General features: G+C 50.0%; 1 protein-coding gene across 1 annotated transcript in view; it reads left to right on the top strand.

Annotated features, from left to right (window-relative positions):
* The window catches only part of TTC7A (tetratricopeptide repeat domain 7A), a 116616-nt gene that overhangs the window by 3861 nt on the left and 92784 nt on the right, over positions 1 to 19971 (top strand). The window contains exons 2-3 of the mRNA XM_027620814.2: positions 4501 to 4664; positions 9669 to 9837. Coding sequence (XP_027476615.1) covers positions 4501 to 4664; positions 9669 to 9837 — 333 coding nt within the window. The remainder of the gene's footprint in view (positions 1 to 4500; positions 4665 to 9668; positions 9838 to 19971) is intronic.

Below are 19971 nucleotides of genomic sequence, written 5' to 3'. Positions count from 1 at the left end.
AGAGAGCACGAGAGGGAAGAGGGTCAGAGGGAGAAGCAGACTCCCTGCTGAGCAGGGAGCCCGATGTGGGACTCGATTCCGGGACTCCAGGATCATGACCTGAGCCGAAGGCAGTCGCTTAACCAACTGAGCCACCCAGGCGCCCCAAAAAGTCATTTTTCTTAATTAAGATCAGAGATCTGTTACATTAAAGGAATTCTAAAGAGAAATTAGGATTTCAGTAAGTCAGAATGTCATGGACAAGATGATTTTATGTGAGATAGGATGATGGTTTAGATAGTGGGTTGAAATTTCTTTCTTTCTTTCTCTCTCTCTTTTTTTTTTTTTTTTTGCAGTTTTCTATTTTTATGTAATCCATTGTATAATCCTTTCTTTTTTGGCCAAATAAGAGCTCTTTTGAAAAAACAAAACCATAATGCCATTATCACACACACCGCCCCTCAATTCTAATGATTTAATTTTACAGTTCATTTGCTACAATTGGGATCCTACACATTGCATTTGCCTAGTAGTTTGGGTGTCTCTTTTCTCCCCCAGTATTTTTTTTATGAAAATTTCAAACATTCAGCAGAATTAAGCTATACTTACTTTATCACATGTCGGCTCCTCTATTTATCCATCCATCTAGAGTCTCTTAATCTGTAGTCACCCTCATCTTTTTTTTTTTTTAACGAAATGATTTTTTTTTTTTTCCTGAACTGGAGATCGTTCTGAGCATTTCTTCAGTTGGAGTTAGAGGGGGTGTATTCGAGGCAGGTGGCCTCTCAGTAGTTTTGGCCTCTTCCTCCTCTCTCTGTGGTTAGAAGCTCCCAGCCCTCTGCGGTCCTGTGTGATAAGCAGCTGCAGAAACCACTGTGCCCCCATCGGACTTCATGGGGAAGGGCATACCTGGCCGGCCCCAGGGTTCTTGACTGCGGATCAGCAGGCTGTGGAGAGGGGGCTCCGCCCTGCAAATGTGGTTTCTGGGGAAGGGGCAGGTATCTTTGAAGTGGGTCCCTGTGACCTGGCACCCTGAGAGCAGATGGGAAGCTAGCTGCCAGAGGCCTACAAAACCAGGTGGGTCAGGAGTCTGAGGGGCCATTCAGTGGTGGCCTCCTCTGGACCTCTGCCCAGGGCCAGGGGGCTGGGCTGGGCTGCACGAATCCGTGTTCAGGCTTCCAGAATCTGTTTCACTGTCAGGAAAGTCTTCCTAATGCCTCTCGGGAGGGAAGAAGCTGGAACACTTTACCCAAATCAGGATAGGGAGTAGGTTTCAGACAAGATGATAAAAAGCCACGTTTTACCTTCAGAGAAGGAAGAATGAGAAAGCCTCGAATCCACTTGGATTCTTCTTGAACAACTGGAAGTCTAGAACTTTTAATTCTAAAATAGTCTTCAGTCCCATAGATTGGCCAGTTGGGAATGGTGGGATGGCCAGAAGAAGGGGAAGGAAGGCAGAGTAGAGAGGGAAGCGATGTGGGCAAGGAAGAAAAGAAAAGCAGTTCAGTTCCCAACACCTACCGAACGTCTGCTAAACCAAACACAGACCCCGGGTCGGGGGGTGAAGGGGCAGGGCGCAAAAAGGCTTGAGAAGGACCGGAAGTGTTAATTTATAGAACAGTCTGAAACTCACGGGTATGTGACAGTAGGAACAATTCTTATCTCCGCCCTTGGAATTGCTATTGGAATTCCTATTTGAGAGTCCTGTTACTTGGAATTACTGTTACCCCTGAACGTGCGGTTTACAGCCCTTAGACTTCTTTATTTCTAAACTACCAGAAGCTCTGCTCCACACGGGATGCAGGGGAGACAGCCTGTCCGGTGGCTGTGTCGTGGAATGTGGTATGATGTTGTTGGGGGCTGGGACCATAGCAATATTGCATATCTTTATTATTGTCTATAAAATGGGAGTAATATCTACCTTTTAGGGCCGTGCGGATTAAAGGATACTGTATAATAAAATACTCGGCGCTCAGTAGGCCCTCAGCAAATATTGACCCCTCTTTTGCAGTAAAAGGGGTCAGGGCAGTGCTTCTCAAGCAATCTGTGGTGAAGGATGACTTCCATGTTTTGTTGTGTTTTTTTTTAATTCCCAATTTGTTGGGCTCTGATGCTTTCGTAAGATATACAAACCACGGCCTCTCTTTTTTTTATTATTATTATTCAAGTCAGCAGATTCAAAATTATTTTGTCACATTATCAATTGGGTGACAGACACAGACCCACCCCAGTCCACCGACCACACTTTGAGCAACTCTGTTCTGAGGACACGCCCATTCTTTTGAGGAGAGATGTGTGCCCTGGGGAATATTTCCAGATTCAGGGTTGCTTGGAAGGAAGCTGGTTTCTCTGGGCTTGAAAGGAACAACAGAGCCAGCGCGTCTGGGGGGAGCTCCGCAGTTGGCAGTTGGGTGGGCCCAGTGGGGAGCTGCAGGTGGGCGAGGAACCAGCCCAGGAGGGACTGTGGAGGGAGGGCCTCAGTTCCCTCAGAAGGAGCAGGTTCCTAACTCTACCTCTGGTTGAACAGGTGCAAACCCGGTCAGAGAGGGAGAGCCACTTGCCCTGTGGCCCACAGCTCGGGAATGCTGCTCAGTCCCCCAGCACTCAGCACCCCAGCCCTCCTCCTAGCTGACATTTGGAAATGGAGAAGATTGCTTTTCATTCTTGAGTTGACTTGGATTTTATTTTTGACTAGATGATATATTCCCATGGGTCAGCCTTCCAAAGGGACCCAAAAGTAAAGAGTGAAAAGCCTCCCTCTGTCTCTGCTACCTTCCCTGTAAGTCAGAAAGGACATCGGATATGTATGTATCCTGAGTCACATGTTTATACATAAACACACGTTTGTGTCCACTGTGTGCACTCTGCTTTCTTACTGATTTGTCTTGGAGTTCATTCTTTAACAGCACAGACAGGGCTTCTTATTCCTTTCTATGGCAGTGCTATCCCTTTTTATGGAAGTGCTATGCTTTATTTAATCAGCCTCCTGTTGATGGACATAAAAGTTGTCTCTAATTTTCTGCTATTATAAAAAACGCTGCAGGAGTGACCGTATATATCAGTCATTTTACACACATGCCAAGACCTCTGTAGCAGTGGGATTGCAGAGTTGATGGGGTGCACAAACATTATTTTTATATACGTCATCAAATTGCCCTTTCTAGAGGTCCCACCAACTTCTGCTCCACCAGTGATGGATGATAGCTTGGACAAAGTACTTTTTTGGCCATTTCCTCCAAATGTTAATTGTCAAAATCATGAGGGAGACCGCAAAGGATCACTGACAGGCTGTGGCGTCCTCAGAGGGAAAACCTCCAGGGACTGTTCTCTGGGATCTGAGCTTTCAGGCTGTTCACTGCGGGGAATCTCCTCTCTGGGGAGAGACTCTTCAGAGGCCCGCGATTTGGGGTCCATGGCTTTGAGTTGTGAGCAAACTGCAGTGGTCCTGAGAGTAAGGAGTGAGTGGCATTCCTGGGTGGGTCTCAGAATGCCATCCTGGCAAGTAGAAAGAGCTCTGTGAAGGCTGGGGACCAAGCAGACCTTCCCGGAGGCATTTTGGGTTGGCATGTGACTCCCTGAGCCTCTTGGCTTCCTCACCCAGGCGTGAAGAGGATCCAGTTCACTTGGCAGCTATTTGTTGGGCACTTCTGTTGAGTGCTGGGCCTGGTCCTCACCCTGGTTGCAGGGGAGGGGCAGTGAACCAGTCACACTGAGCACAGCCACCCAAGTGTGGTCGTGAAACCACACTCGACCTCAGAGCCCAGGGCCTCCCACCCATTCCCCTGTCACCTCTGCTGTAGGTAGCAGGATTGTGGTGGTCCCAAGCCTGGAGTTTTCGGTGCTGTGTGGGGAGGTGTGGGGAGGTGGCAAATAGAACCAAACAGTACAAACTCCCCTGCCAAGCGGTGAGGTCTGGCGATGGGCTGACATATGTGTGAGAACTCCAGAAAGTGCCAGGACTAGGCATGTCCAAGGCTTTGCCCTGCTACAGCAGTACATCTGCTTCCTGCCTTAACTCTTTGCTTACGTTGCTAGGTTAGCCTTGGTTATGCTAAAATACCGTAAAAATGGAGAAAACCAACTACGGTTACACGGAAATTAGGAGTTCACGAAAATGCATTAAACCATCTCCTATGTTTTTCCTCTTGGGTTGTTTTGGGGGCAGAATTCCTTCTTGGTCTAAAAACTTATTGCCCACAATGGGGCCTGGGTGTGACTTTGTCCTTCATTTTAATACCTGAAATTCTGGGAATTTGTCCCAAGTCTTGGGAACTTTGCCTCTCCAGCCACTAAACTGTAGAAAATAAACCCAAAGGGGCAATTTGTACTGTGAGCATGATAGAATGCCTGTGGTTTTTTTTTCTCTCAAGGCTGTTTAACTTTATGAAAACTGGGTCTTTATTTCTTTTCTCAGACTCAGGCTGCTCCTGTGCTGGGGCAGGGGTGGCTGGGTGGCTACAGGGACGTGGGCTAGTTTCAGGGGATCTACCATGTTCAGGGGATCCCTGCCCTGTTTTTCAGATGACTTTGGGAAGTTGCTCCTGGCCGAGGCCCTCCTGGAGCAGTGTTTGAAGGAGAACCACACCAAGATAAAAGACTCCATCCCTTTGCCTGAGAAGAATGAGCCGAAGATGAATGAAGCCAGAAACCATCTGAGTAGTATCCTTAACCATGGGAGGCTGTCTGTAAGTGGTCAGCCCCCTCTGCTCCTCTCTCCTGCCTCCCATCTGCTGTCAAGCAGGGTCCCTGAGTCATTTGGTCATCTGAGCAGCAAGTCTCCCTTAGAGGTTGGCTTTGCACTGTTTAGGACAGTGGCCACCAGCCGCATGTGGTTCTCGAGCCCTTGAAATGGGGCCAGTCCAACCTGAGATGTGCTGTGAGTGTAAAACATACATTGGAATCCGAAGACGTAGCGCGAAACGAAGAATGTTAAAGATGATTAATTCTTTATATTGATTATGTGTTCAGATGATAATATTTTGGATAGACTAGGTTAAATCATATATCTTATTAACATTAATTTCATCTATTTTTGCCTTTTTATTTTATTTTTTAAAAATATTTCTTTTATTTATTTTTTTAAAGATTTTATTTATTTGAGAGAGAGTGAGAGAGAGAGCACAAGCAGGGGGGAGGGGCAGAGGGAGAGGGAGAAGCAGACTCCCTGCTGAGCAGGGAGCCCAACGTGGGGCTTGATCCCAGGACTCCAGTATCATGACCTGAGCCAAAGGCAGTTGCTTAACTGACTGAGCCACCCAGGCGCTCTATTTTTGCCTTTTTTAATGTGAGTAGAAAACTTTAAATTATACACGTGGTTTAAGTTATAGTTCCATTAGACAGCATTTGGTTGACCTAGTACACGCCTGGGTCTTTGGGCTCTTTGGGGGTCCCAGGGAAATAAGACCTCAGTGAGCCCGTGATCCAGTTGGAAACAGGGAAACGTGAAGTTGGCTAGCAACAGAAGAGCTCAGAACAGGGCAAGCCAGTTTAAGTCTATGTGCATTTATTGAGCACCTACTCTATAAAAGGCACCAAGGGGAGGTATGGAGGGAAATATAGTCAGCTCTCTCCAGACCGTTGCTGCTTCAAGCATGGTCCCCCCACCTGCAGTATGGGTGTCATCAAGGGAATGCAAAATTTGGATCAGAATCTTCATGTTAACAAGCTCTCCCGGTGATTTCCTGTGTATATTCAAGTTTGGGTTGGGTCTGGATTACAGTGTATCCTGAGCTATAATAGAAGTATGGGTATGTCATTAGAGACCCAGAGAGGACGTGATTTTTCAAAAGATGTTCCAAAGTAATGCATTTACTGACTTAAACATTTATGGTGGGACGCCTGGGTGGCTCAGTCAGTTAAGCATCTTCCTTTGGCTCAGGTCCTGATCCCAGGGTGCTGGGATCGAGTCCTACCTCGGGCTCCTTGCTCAGCGGGAAGCCTGCTTCTCCCTCTGTCTGCCACTGCCCCTGCTTGTGCTCTCTCTCTCTCTCTCTCTGTCTCTCTGACAAGTAAATAAATAAAATCTTTAAAAAAAAAAAATTTATGGTGACCGAGTGCACAAGGCATTATACTCCAAGGATGCTAAAAATGAATCCAGCATGGACCCTGCCCTCAGGGAGGTTGCAGGTTTACTGGGAAAATAAGTCCTCCTGGCAAATTGTCCTAGGTGGACTATGACAAATACCAGAGGAGTATTGTACATGAAGAGGCAAGTTCAAGGGGGGTACTGCCCTGGGGTGAGGTGGGGAGTCAACCCAGGGTGATGATAGTACTAGAATTGGACTCTTTGCGGGGGGGGTGGGGTGGCTACACCTTGAAGGTAGGGGGAGGGTATTAACATGTAGAGATAGGATAGGGCATTCCAAGAAGGAAGCAATATATCATTTAATGATTCCTCTTACAAGATTTTCATTAAAGTATGTCAATCAGCAGGAACGAAAGGAATGGGGAGAAATTAGGTTATAGAGGTACTTTGGGGCCAGTGAGCGGGGACTGCAATACCAGGCCAAGAAGTGTGGGACTTTTTCTGTGGGGGAAGTGTACTGGGAGGTTAAGGATATTGCCTTCAGACTCCTCAGCAGGGATTATTGTAGCTCTGGGAGGTTTTGTATTGCATTAAATAAACTAGCTGTTTGACCTGGAGCATGTCCCCTGACCTCTTGGGCCCTCCAGTTACTCATCTGCCAATCAAAAGGGCTGGACTTGATTAATGGGTCCCAAGCTTCCCCTCCCCCCACAAAACCCCTTTTAATTTTGTCTCTTTTCCAGACTCCATTAACTATTTAACAATTGCTTTTACAGTAAGATGACTCAGGCTTATTGTTAACAAGTCATTAAATAAACGAGCAGTTTGACTAATAAAAGTTCTTGTTTGCCACCCCCATGCCCACCCCCTTCCCCATACCACCCCATCAACCAGAGTTGAGCGCTGGTCACCATTTGGTGTGTGTCCTTGGCGCCTTTCTCTGTGCATTAACGAACACACATACACACATATCGGGCTTTCTTTTCTTACTAGAGTCATAGGATCCATATTTGACAAGAACTTTCACTTGGAGCTTTCCCCATGCCAGTACTTCATTCTTTGGATGGGCTGAATAGCGTCCACATATGTTCTCAGGAAAATCATTTGTATGCCAAATCACATTTCTGGAGAACAAATTTTACTGTGCTTTATTAATCAAAGACATACACGGGCACCGGTATAGCACTCAGATTGTCACGGTTATCCAGGGCAGAGCCAAAAACCTGATGTTGATTAGGCACAATAAAATATTAAAAGTAGTTTGTGGGATTCTCTGTCCTAGCCTGAAGGCCAGGGTGTGGCTGGGGGATGGGCTTTCCTGGCAGCAGATGAAGCCCCGGCTGGAGTGCTGAGTGTCCTGAGTAGCCCTGATGAGATGGGGGAGAGGTGGGCAAGGTGGATTAAATAAACTGGCTGTTTGACCTGGAGCGTGTACCCTGATCTCTTGGGCCCTCCAGTTCCTCATCTGCCAGTCAAAAGGGCTGGACTTGATTAATGGGTCCCAAGCTTCCTAGAAGCCTCCCTCAGTACCAGGGGACTGCTGCTGCTGCTGAACTCCTATAATGCATCTGCCAAGTAGACCCATTCAGGGAAGCTCTTTAAGTAGTGTAAATTTAGCATATGAAGCACTCACATTGTCCTTAATTTTCCCCCAGCTTGGTGGAAGCTCTGTTGTGAGCTGCCATTGGTCCACCAGGAACCACCGTGAGCTACACCCTGTCATCACACCCTGAAGTGTGTCCTTCTGAGCTCAGCTGCCCTTCTCCACATTTACAGTGGGGCAGGATAATAATGACAATGACTCGTGCCCTGTATTTATCTAACTCCTTTCTAAAGAAAAGTTCAAAGCTCTTTTCTGGACTTGCATTACTCTGATGCTCTTGGCATTGCTGTGATGGGAGGTGAGGGGTGGGTGTCACTGTCTCACCCTCACCAATGGTGAAAATGAGCCTGAGCAGTGAGAAAATGGGCCTGTGGCTTGAAACCAATATGGGGAACAGCAGAATCTTTGCCCAGCTAGGGAAGACCATGGGCCACAAGGTTCTGGGAATGCATAATTTGTGGCCCTGGTGGAGGGAGTAGGTGGCCTATTTGGGGACACTAGCAAATGCACTTGAAAAATTCAGCCTTGGAGGGCGCCTGGGTGGCTCAGGTCATGATCCTGGAGTCCCGGGATCAAGTCCCGCATTGGACTCCCTGCTCAGCAGGGAGTCTGCTTCTCCCTCTGACCCTCTCCCCTCTCATGCTCTCTATCTCATTCTCTCTCTCAAATAAAATCTTAAAAAAAAAAAATTCAGCCTTGGAGAATTAACCAACAGTCGGGGCAGGTCAGGCCTACAGGGGCTGAGTGGGTCCACTTGGCAGATGCATTATAGGAGTTCAGCAGCAGAAGGAGTCCCCTGGTGCTCAGGGAGGCTTCTAGGAAATGGTGGGCCTGAGCAAGGTCCCAAAGGATGGAAGAGATCTGGATAGACCCAAGGGAGGGGGAGACTGTTCCAGACAGGGAGCTATGTGAGCAAAGGCAAGGGAAAAATGTGTATTTACAATGACTAAAACATCAGTGCAGAAGGAGAATTTGGCTTTGGTGTGTTCCATATCTCTTGGTTGGCTTCTGAGAGGGCAGTAGGTAGTTGGGAGTAGTGGAGGCTTTCCCCAGACTCCAGTCTCCCCAAAGGGAAAAAGGGGTGGCACTTTCCTGCTGGCAACAGAGGCTTGGGGTTGGGGGCCAGCCTGCATTTCCAAGAAGCATTGTGGACAGAACTGCTGGTGGGTGATGGGGGCCGTGCCCAGAGCCCGGCCCAAAGGGGCGATGGGCCGGCTGAGCACAGAGATGAAGGCAGAGGGCTAGAGAAGTGGTCACAGAGAGTGGGAGATCTTGGAGCAAGGCTGGACGCACGTCCAGGGGCAGGACTTTGGGGCAGGGCCGACCAGACTTCCTGGGGTGAAGATTGGGGCATAAGCAGCACTGGAGAAAGAGAGGGAAGAAAGCAGGTTTGAATTCGGGCACTTGATTCTGCACTTGAGATGAGGACAGTGGCCCAGCAGGCCTTGGCTCTCCTGCCATCCTGTCCCTCTGCTGATGGGGCCGTTCTCCCCACACAGGTCCTGCTGTTGCGCCTGGGGCTTCAGCTGCTGGCCCCTTACTGCATGGGCTCTTTCCACAGCCTTTCACCTCACTGTATATTTGTACAGATATGCACGTAAAGAAAAACCCCCAGTTATGTGAGCTTCAGGCCCCACAACATTTGGCTGGGTCCCTGACCCCCGACTCGTGTTGAGAACCAATGCCTGAGTTCCTGAGCACCAGACTGGGGCCGACGCCTCTGGGGCTTCAGGAGAGAGAACACCGAGCCCAGTCTGCAAGCTGCCTGGAGTCTGGTTGGGGGCATGAGACACACACAAACACACACACGCACACGCACAACAATTAGGCACTCACATAAGAAGTTCAATGAGAGCCGTAGTGTAGGCCACAGACTGCAGGTGTGGAGAGCAGGGAGATGTCACACGTGTTTGAGGGCCAGGGAGGGCTTCCCGGAGGAGGGGCTTCGGCAAGTCGGCATGGCTCCATGGGAGGAGGCAGGCGTTTTTCCCAGGTTATGGGGTGTGGGTGGGGCAGGGGCTTCCAGGCAGGAGCCTGCTAATGGGTTTGTTGTCCTTGCAGCCACAGTACCTGTGTGAGGCCATGCTGATCCAGGGCAAGCTGCACTACGTGGAGGGCTCGTACCGAGATGCCATCAGCATGTATGCACGGGCCGGGATTGATGACATGTCCATGGAGAACAAGCCACTGTATCAGATGCGGCTGCTGGCAGAAGCCTTTGTCATCAAAGGTAGGTGTGGGCCTGGCTGGGGCCCCGGAGAATGCCAGCCCTGGCTCCCCACCACCACGTTGAGCTCCTTGCACTCTGACCCCATGTACCAGGAGCAGGTAGCGGCCGTAGGGGAGTAGATGCCATGTTGGCAGTGGCCTGCAGGGCCAGTGTCCAGGATACATAACCCCTAGCAGCGCTCTGGCGCTGACCCAGCAGGTGGACACCAGCGGCGACCAGGCATGCCAGTGCGTGCTGGCTGATGGCAGCCACCAGGCCAGATGACAGAGGACTCAGGTTCTCACCTTGGCTCTGTCAAGAACCAGTCACCCCACTGCACATCCTTGGGCAAGTTACTGCTTTACCTTTCCTGGCCTCAGTTGACTTATGTGTGAAACAGAGTTGTGATACCTGCCCTCACAGGGTTACCACAACCAAGAGACTGGGTCACGAGGTTCAGAACGACTAAACAGTGGGCCATCCCATTGTCCAGGCCAGTGCCGGTGACTGACATTGGCTACCAATCGGGTGCTTGATGGTATAGAGCAGCCTGTCCCTCCTCAAGTATTTGTGGGCACCTGTGGGTGGCATCCAGGGATGGGCAGGTCAGAACCAGTTCCCAGAGTGAGGGGTGTTCTGGTGAGGCCTGAGGCACACAGGGTCAGTGATGCAGAAATTTCATGATACGGGGCTGTGGGTGGTGGCTCGCTTGGGACACTATGTAGTGTCATGGAACTGACCCTGAAGGGGTAACATGTTAGTAAAACCCTGACCCCAGACCTTGTGCTTCAGGCTCCTCCTTCCCCAGATCTGTGCCCTAAGGGCTGGCCCTTGGTGGCAGTGAGGTGTCCCAGGAGCCCCTCTGCCCAGATTGTTGTCAGGAGTCTTAGATGTTTGGTCATTTCCTTAGTTCAGCACCATCCAGTCCCCAGAGAAAAGTCTAGCCATGCTTATGGCCATAGGGGGATTGGGTGTCTGAGATGGTAGAGTGTTTGTCACCTTCTCTGTTATAGGTAGGGACATTCTCTCCATCTTACACATGGGGAAACTGAGGCCTAGAGAGGATACATACCTTGTCCAGAGTTGCCCAGAGATCTGTGGTGGAACCAGGATTGGAACCTCCCCTGTCTTCCTTAGGATCCCAGGGGGTTGACTGATGTCTGGGCAGGGCACGGCCTCCTTTGACCCTGGCTCTTGCTTGAGGGCTGTGTGTCCACCCCTGGGTCCCTTTCTCTTTGGAGAGACTGTTCATGTCATCCCAGATTGCCGAGATTGTCACCCTGGACAGACGCAGCAGCAGCGTGTGGGAGGGCAGGGGGCCATGTGGGATGACCCAGTATGTGGGTTCTTCTCCCTTTGCTCTCTCATCCCTTTTTCTGCGCCCTAGCATAGGCCAGTCATGGGGGTGCGCTTCATTTAGCATTTGGGTCTTTTGGGCCTCTTGAAAACCACTGTGCCACGGACTCCCCAAACCTAACACCCTTCTGTGGGGCCCTTTCCAGCACTTTTTCCTGTAGACTTGGCTCTACCTACTGCTCCCTGTTTCCTGCTCTCTCCTCTTTCCAGCACGCCTCCAGCTTCTTGGGGGAACACAGTCCTGGTGGTCAGAGGTCCTGCAGGGGAGGTAAGGAGCCAAGAGCCACCGGTGTGGGCTGCTCGGTCATGGCCTGTGCTAGCTCCCCGCCTCTCACTGACTGCTCGTGGCCCCCCACTTGCCTGCCTCCTCTCTGCTTGTCCTTCCTGTCCTGTTGCAGTGACTGCACCCTGCCGCTTGGCATGCTGAGTTTTACCTGACCCTGTGTGTGCTTGCGATCATGCACGTGGCCTCCAGGGTGTGCATGATGTTGATTTTTCCTGGGTTTGGGGGCACCTAGTGGGTTTTCCCATGCAGAGAGTAGGGGATGGGGATGGCAGGTCATGGGGTTGTCTTAATCTGCTGGGCTGCCATAACAAAATACCACAGACGGGGTGGCTGCAAGAGCGGAGATTTACTTCTCAGAGTTCTGGAGGCTGGGAAGTCCAAGATCAAGGTCCCATCAGGTTCAGGGAGGGCTCTCTGCGTGGACTGCACACGGCCACCTTCTCGCTATGCCCTCACGTGGCCCTTCCTCCATCTCTCTCTGTCCTCTTCTTATAAAGCCACTAATCCCTTCACGCTCATGACCTCATCTAACTCTGATTACCTCTGGAAGGCGCTATCTCCAGACACCGTCACATTGGGGGTTTGGGCTTCGTACGACATGTGAGCTGGTGGGGAGACGCAAACATTCAGTCCATTGAGAGGATGGTGGTGGCAGGAGGCCGCAGAATTCACAGAATAATAATAGTTACGAATAATCCCTCACTCCATGCCAGGTACGTCCTGTCCTCACTGAATCCAGCCAGTAACGCTGAGTAGGTGTTCTTTTCATTCCCTTGTTACAGACGAGGAGTTACGGTTGACAAGGTGAAGGGACTCATGGATTTCACTGGAAATGGCAGAGCTGGGATTTGAACCCGGGCAGCCAGAACTCGTAGATACCCCCTGGGAGGGCTGCTCAGAATCCTGGACTGAGGGCGCTCATAGAAGCAGTCTAGGCCAATCTCTCCTGGTACAGACGTGGAAGCCGAGGCTGATGGAAGTGGAGCGACTTACCGAGGACAGCAGTCGGCTTGTGTTTGAACTAGAATGCTCCACCTGAGGCAGCCTCGCAGCTTCAGGCTCTGTCCATCTCCAGGCGGCCGCCCCCAGGAGCCTGCTGGGCCAAGCCATTACACCACAGCTCCTTTACCACTTTGTCCTGGGTTCTGCTTTGTGGCTCCACCTTGGTACCGTCCAGTGGGGCAGAGGGTTTTCTGGGCACACCTGGCTGGAGGAGGGAGGATGGGGCCGTGTGTCATGGGGGAGCCTGAGCTGGCCAGGCCCAGAGGCTCAGTGGGGCATGTGTATGGGTGTCTCCAGCGTGGAGCTCCTGTTTGTTAGGGGAGTCAGGAGCAGGCTCAGGGCCCAAAAGACATAAAAATACATGCAACTCACCCACTTTCCCCTTCATGGCAGAAGGACCTGTGTCCTTCTGAGGCATCACTCACAAGGACTAGGCCTTCCTCTGAAGTCAGGAGGACATGGATTAGACCAGAAGATGCTTTCTGATTCCCAGGCAGGGCCCTAAACACCAACAGAGGCATCTGAGAGAAGGGGCACTTGCAGCAGTCTTGAGTTTCTCTCGTCTGGAATGCAGAAACGGTACCTGCATCTGTGTGTGTATTGCATGGGGCTTCCACGACCCTCCAGCTTCCGTAAGGCATTTCATCCTCATCTCTACTCTGTGAGGTGGGACGCAATTGTTATGCCCACTGTATGGATGAAGAAACTGAGGCTTATCCAAGATCGTGCAGCCTGTAAGTAGCAGAGCTTAGATTGATGGCCAGGTGGTTGTCTCTTTCAAGCTTGTGTCCTACCTGTGACCCGGGAGCCCACCTGGGGAGCAGATTACAGTTACCACTGAGACGGGTCCACGCAGACAAGGAGAGTACGGGTGGTGCAGGAGCCCTGACGGGAGAGGTTCCCGGCAGTTCCTGCAGAACCCAGGGGCCAGCCAGGAGGGACGATGCATCTGGGCACTGTCCTTCTCTGTCCCTGAGGGTGGCCCACAAGGGAGCCTACCTGGGCCTTGGTTAGATGGGGGGCTTCAGCATCTCCTGGTGTCCATTAGCCCTGGGTTGACTAGGAGCCACAGCCCCCGGTGAAGCCTTGTACCACTGTTCCCTGGGTCTGCTTAGCGTGGAAGCAGCCTGGGGCAGTGGTGTTGCTGCGTGAGCTGGTCAGAAAACTTCCTTTTCAGGGTCGACACCAGTCACCGGGGACTGGAGTGGCAAGTCTGCTCTCCCACCCTGTTCCCCAGGCCCTGCAGCGGCCCCCTCGTGACTTCTGCCAGCTTCTATTTTATTTTTAAGATTTATTTATTTGAGAGAGAGAGAGAGAGCAGAGTGAGCACGGGGTGAGGGGAGAGGCAGAGGGAGGGGGCAAGAGAAACTCAAGTAGACTCCGTGCTGAGCGCGCAGCCTGACTCGAGGCTCAGTCTCACGACCCCGACATCACGACCTGAGGCGAAACTGTGAGTGAGATGCTTAACCCACTGTGCCACCCAGGCGCCCCAGTAGATACCTACTTTTCATGGTGTTGCCCCACCACCATCTTGATTTGTTTGGGGGGAACACCTTCCATTTACTTTGTATTAAAAAACAATCAAGAATAATTTGGTTTCGAGGCCCTTCTCGGAGGGTCTGTCTGCCACCCTTGTGAAGCCCTTGACAGAGCCTGCTTGTTTGATTCTGCATGCTCATGGCTGCCGGTCCTATCTCCCTGCTGAACTGGAAGCCCCTGGGGGACAGGTGGTCCTTTTTTCTGTACCCCCAATCTTCTCTCCCTCTTCTCCCTTCCTGGAGCCATCCATGCTCCAGCTGAATGAGGTCTGCTCCTGGTGTCCAACGTGATCTACAGAGTTCTGCCCCTTTTCCTTTTCTTGAGCCGCTGCTCATGCCCACCAGGCCCCTTCTTTATTTACTGTGCACAGAGATAACCCTAACACTCCCTGTAGGCACAGTCCAGGTGCCTCCACCACCTGCAAGCTTCCCTCCACCAGCAGCCTATAGCATTCTCTTCCTCCGTCAAGCTCATTTGGACCTTGACCCAGTCTCCCCAGTTCGGTCAGTATGTTCCTCCTGCCAGGTGTCTGTACCCCGCATGGTCCCTGGCCCATGTCTTCCTGGAGAAATAAAAATTGCCCCAGTTGCTTCAGCCTGCACCTGCCAGGGATGCACAGATGAACAGTTAGGGTCCCTTCCCTTGAGGGAGTGGCAGTGAGGTGAGCAAAGTCTGCTGCTGGTGTGATGTGGCTCTGGGAGAAGCAGCTGCTCTGGAGGAGGAGCTAAGTACGAGGTAGCTATGGCCAGACTGATGAGTCACAAGCTCTAACTGTCCAGTCCCTGAACAGACCGGTCATAGTGTCAGTGGAGTCTACCATTTGGGAAAATCAGGAAATGGAAACACCCCAGAGGTGGCTAGTCTGTAGCCTATCTCTATGGCCTGCTGGGGGCAGGGCAGTGAACTTCCTGCTGGCCATGGTGCCCCAGCCATGGGGCTGCCCCCACTTCTATTCTGTGGCATTTGCAAAGTCCCCTCTGGGGCTGCAGCTTCTTAGCAGCCCACTTCCAAATGGGGGTAACATGTCTGGGATCACCTTAAGAGTTGAGCGGTCTGAGGCCTTGTTTTCCAGGTTTGGGGTCGGTCTGGCTCTAATGCTCTCCTTTGGACATTTGGCATCAGATCATCTCCATGGTTAAGAAACTAGTGCCAGAGGTTTTACTGACACCAAAACCGTTGGCTGTAGATCCGGGCCTAGAGGTTTCTGTCTCTGCAGCAGGCCTCAGAGCCCCTCTCAGCCCCCAGCCCTCAGTTTAGTGGGTAAGCAGTGGGCTGGGCTGGGGGGGTGCTCACACCTCTTGCCCGCAAGCTGCATTTGGCTCTGTAGTAGCACATGAGAGCCATAGCATGGGGTCCTTGTGAGATCATGGGGGATCAGGCCTTTCCCAAGCCCCAGCCTTAGCTCTCAATAGGGTCTAGTCTTCCCGTTTCCTATGGCACAACCTTCAGCAGGAGCAGAGAATTTCCAACCCTGGGGTGCCAGGGTAGCTCAGTCAGTTAAGTGTCCAACTCTTATAACAGTCAGGTCTTGATCTCAGCGTTGTGAGTTCAAGCCCTGTGTTGGATTCCATGCTGGGCATGGAGCCTACTTAAAAAAAAAAAAAAAAGGAATTTTCAACCCTGGTTATCTGACTTGACCCTCAGCCACCTCTGATTGTTGTCCACAAGCAAAACAGGCCCCTTAACAAAGCTGCATTGTCCTGAGGGATTGCCAGGAGTGAAGCTTGCCCTTTTTTTTTTTTTTGTAGGCTTTACTGTGTGGACCCTAAGAAGTATCCAGCATAGGCTAATATCCTGAAATGCTCTACCAGATGCCCTAAAGCTCCAGTCTTCACCTCAAGACAAAATAGGCTGCATTTCAATGGGCACTACTGCTGCTGTGTATCTAGAATTCCAGTTTCTTAGTTGGGAGATGGTAAATCCTCACTCATATCTGACCTTAACTCAGCCAGTCTTGCACTTCAGAAATTATCCCCTCTGACATCATACTTCTGGGGATCAGTTTCCATATAATCAGACTTAGGGTTATAATGACAAAAATACAACTCCAACTGGCTGGAAAAGCAACAATAAAAAGGAGGGAGGCACTGGAAATGTATGCACCCATGTAACCAGAAAGTCAAGGCAGGTAGTTGGGCATCAGGCATAGCTGGATCCAGGCGCTCCTTGTGTTGATTTCTTTCTCAACAGCTCCAGATTTACATGGTTCGGCACATAGCACTTAGAACCGCAGGAGGAGAGAGTGTCTCACTGACCTGGCTTGGTCTCATCTAGGTTTCTGGGTTGGTGCCAGAGGTGGGATTTCTCCACCTGAATCTTATGGACTGAGTTGGAAGAATGGTTCCTCAAAGGAAAATCAGGGTGCTTTTACCAAAGTAGGTGAAAGGTATGGAGGGCAGAATCCCAGAGCTCAGGCAGCACTGACTCACTTCAAGTTACACCAGTAGTGACCAGGTCAGGATTTGAACTCAGGCTCCCTGTGACTCCAGCATTTGGGGCCATCCCTGCTGCCCAAAAAGTACTTGTTGGATTGAACCACTCTGTCGCAGAGGGAAGTAAATGAGCCCTAGCTAGTTGTGGAGCTTTTCTAGGTTAGCTTAGAGGTGAACCTGAATTTATGGAGGAATCATCTGCAGATGAGTAGAAGAGGTGCCTTCCAGGTAAAGGAAGAGTCCAAAGAGAAGGCCCAGGAGAAATGGAGGTGACTTATTGAGAGGTGGGGCATGATCACACCTTCTTAGAGCAAAGGGGGTGGCGGGTGTGGGACTGACTGGGAAATGAGGGGGCATTGAGAGCCTTGCAGTAAAGCTCAGGGTGAGGGCGCCTGGGTGGCTCAGTTGGTTAAGCGTCTGTCTTCAGCCCGGGTCATGATCCCAGGGTCCTGGGATGGAGTCCCACATCAGGCTGCTTGCTCAGCAGGGAGCCTGCTTCTCCCTCTCCCTCTGCCGCTCCCCCTGCTTGTGTTCCCTCTCTCTCTGTCAAATAAATAAATAAAATCTTTAAAAATAAATAAAGCTCAGGATGTCTCTTTGCTGGTATTCTAGAACTTTGGCCCTAGGTAGCCATGCTTTGATGGGCAGGCAGAGCTTCAGGGCCTGCGCTGTCGACATCTCAAGCTCACCTGCTCAACCCCCCAAGGCGCGCTATCACTGTCCACCTCCCGGAGGGCTGTTCCATGGCAAAGGGCTGCCTCTCCCCTTGGGCCTGTGTCACTTCCGTTTCTCTGGCGCTAGCTCTGTGTGGTGACATGTAAGGAGGAATGACCCTCCATTTCCCCAGCCATGAGTCCTGCCCTTCTCCCCCTCTCGCTCACGGCCCAGCACCAGGGAGGCCACAGACCACCCTCTGGACAGGCTTGCCCGCCGGCTGACGGGTAGAACACGGGCCTGGCTGTGGAGAAAGATGGCCTCGGTTCTCCCCAAATACTTAACAGCTAGCTAGCTGTTAAGTGGTGAAGGTGCTGTGGAAAGTAAAAATGTAAAACACACACACACACACACACACACACACACACACACACAAAACCACAAACCACTTAGCAACCGTGAGAATGACGATCCACAAATTCTCTTCTCCTCCGTCCTCGAGCTTTTGTTTTTGTTTTTCTATTCTCTTTCGGTTAGTGCAACCCCAAGCTATTCTGCTCTCACCTGGGAACTTGTGGCTTATTGAAACTTTGAAAATGAAGACACCAGGCTGCTCCTAGGGCAGGACACAGTCGCATATTTTGTTTGGGGGGCGCGGTTTAGTCCTGGTATGGCAGGAATTAGCTGTTGATTTTGGCTTCCTTTGCAAAGGGGGCGTGGGTCGCTGGCCTTGTGGGGAAGTGGGTCAGCACTCTTGTTACGGCTGCCCTGCCCCCACACTGCAGTCCTGGGAGCGAGGGCCCGGCCTCCAGAGGGAGAGAAGTGGAGGGGAATGCTGTTGGGGCATCTTAGAAGGGGCTAGGTGTGTTCTTTGTGTGTGCACCTGGCCTTTGCTGAGTGCCTTCCTGGGCTGGAGGCGTGGAGTGCAGTTAGGCTTTGAGGGGTGCATTTGAGTCCCCAGCACCGACATGAGGGCCTGTCCCCTTGCAGGGTGGACGGCTGTAACTCAGCCATCAGATACGCGTGTGAAAGGTGGGCTACCAGGGGCTGGCCAGAAGTCCAACGTTTGGGAACCCCTGGGGGTGACAGCGGGTAGGGGGAGACCCAGACATTGTAGAAGCCAGAAGACCTGGATCCAGTGTGGACTCTGGCACTTTTAACTGAGGGGTGTTGGAAGGAATCTCTCCTCCTCGAATTAGAGGTTTCGTTTGTCATTCCAGGGAAGGACCAAATCCCTTCCAGAGAGGTCATTATGAGCCTCACTTAACATTCTCTGAGAGCATGTGTTCTAATCTATACAGTACCACCAAATTTCAATTGCACGGTCCCCCATGAGTTGGGCATTGATAGTAATCCCATTTTGTGTTTCATGAAACTGAGACTTAGGGCTTCTATAAACATTTTGAGTATATCCTTCCAGTCTTTTTTCCTGTAGATTTATATGTGGTTGTTTTATAAACAAAAATAAGTTCATACAGTCATATTTTATAATCTGTTTTCTAAAGTGATTATTTTATGAGCCATTTTCCAATACATGTCTACATCACTGTTTAAAGCTTCATAGTATCACATGTAAGAATCTTTTGTTGTAATTTAGCAAACTTGTCCCGTTATTGGACCTGTAGGTTAAATCTCATCTTTTTGCCATTATAAACAGTGCTGCCATAGATATCTTTGAAACTAAATTTTTGCATATGTCATTAATTTTTTTAGTGATAAATTCCTAGAAGTAGAGTTACTGGATCAAAGCATATGTACTTTTTGGTGACTGGCACATGGAATCAAATTGTCCACTTTCCCTTTTTTTTTTCCATTTTTTTAAATTGGTAAAATATACAGATACATAAAAAGATGCTCAACATCACTGACCACCAGGGAAATGCAAATCAAAACCACATTGAAACAGCACCTCACACCCATCAGAATGGCTAAAATCAACAACACAAGAACCAACAGGTGTTGGCGAGGATGTGGAGAAGAAGGAACCTTCTTACACTGTGGGTGGGAATGCAAACTGGTGGAAAAACAGTATGGAAAACAGTATGGAGCTTAAAAGTTAAAAACAGAGGGCACCTGGTGGCTCAGTCGGTTAAGCGTCTGCCTTGGGCTCAGGTCATGATCCCAGGATCCTGGGATCGAGTCCCGCATCAGGCTCCTTGCTCTGTGGGGAGCCTGCTTCTCCCTCTCCTCCTGACTTGTGCTCTCTCTCACTGTCTCTGTCTCTCTCTCGCAAATAAATAAAATCTAAAAAAAAAAAAAAAGTTAAAAACAGAATTACCCTATGATCCAGTAATCGCACTACTGGGTGTTTACCTGGAAGATACAAAAACACTAATTCAAAGAGATACATACCTCTATATTTATAGCAACATTATTCATGATAGCCAAGATACGGAGCAACCCAAGTGCCCATTGATTGATGAATAGATAAAGAAGATGTGGTATATAGGTACAATGGAATGTTAGCCATAAAAAAGTGAAATCTTGCTCTTTGCAACAACGTGGGTGGAGCTAGAGAGTATAATGCTTCGCAAAATAAGTCAGTCTGGGAAAGACAAATACCATATGCTTGCACTCATAATGTGGAATTTAAGAAACAAACAAAAAAGAATGAGCAAAGGGGGAAAAAAAAAAAGAGACAAACCAAGAAACAGACTCATAACTGTAGAGAACAAACTGGGGCTGGGGGAAATGGGTGATGGGGAATAAGGAGTAGTTGTGACGAGCCCCGGGTGATGTATGGAAGTGTTGAATCACTGTGTTGTACACCTGAAACTAATATAACCCTGTAGGTTAAGACTGTAGGTTAAAACATTGGTAAAATAGAGTATCTTAACTAATTTTTAAAGATTTTATTTTTAATTGTGGTGAAATACGTGTAACATA

This window comes from Zalophus californianus, chromosome 8 (assembly GCF_009762305.2).
Source record: "Zalophus californianus isolate mZalCal1 chromosome 8, mZalCal1.pri.v2, whole genome shotgun sequence".
Lineage (NCBI taxonomy): Eukaryota > Metazoa > Chordata > Mammalia > Carnivora > Otariidae > Zalophus > Zalophus californianus.
This window is presented reverse-complemented; position numbering and strand designations above follow the sequence as displayed.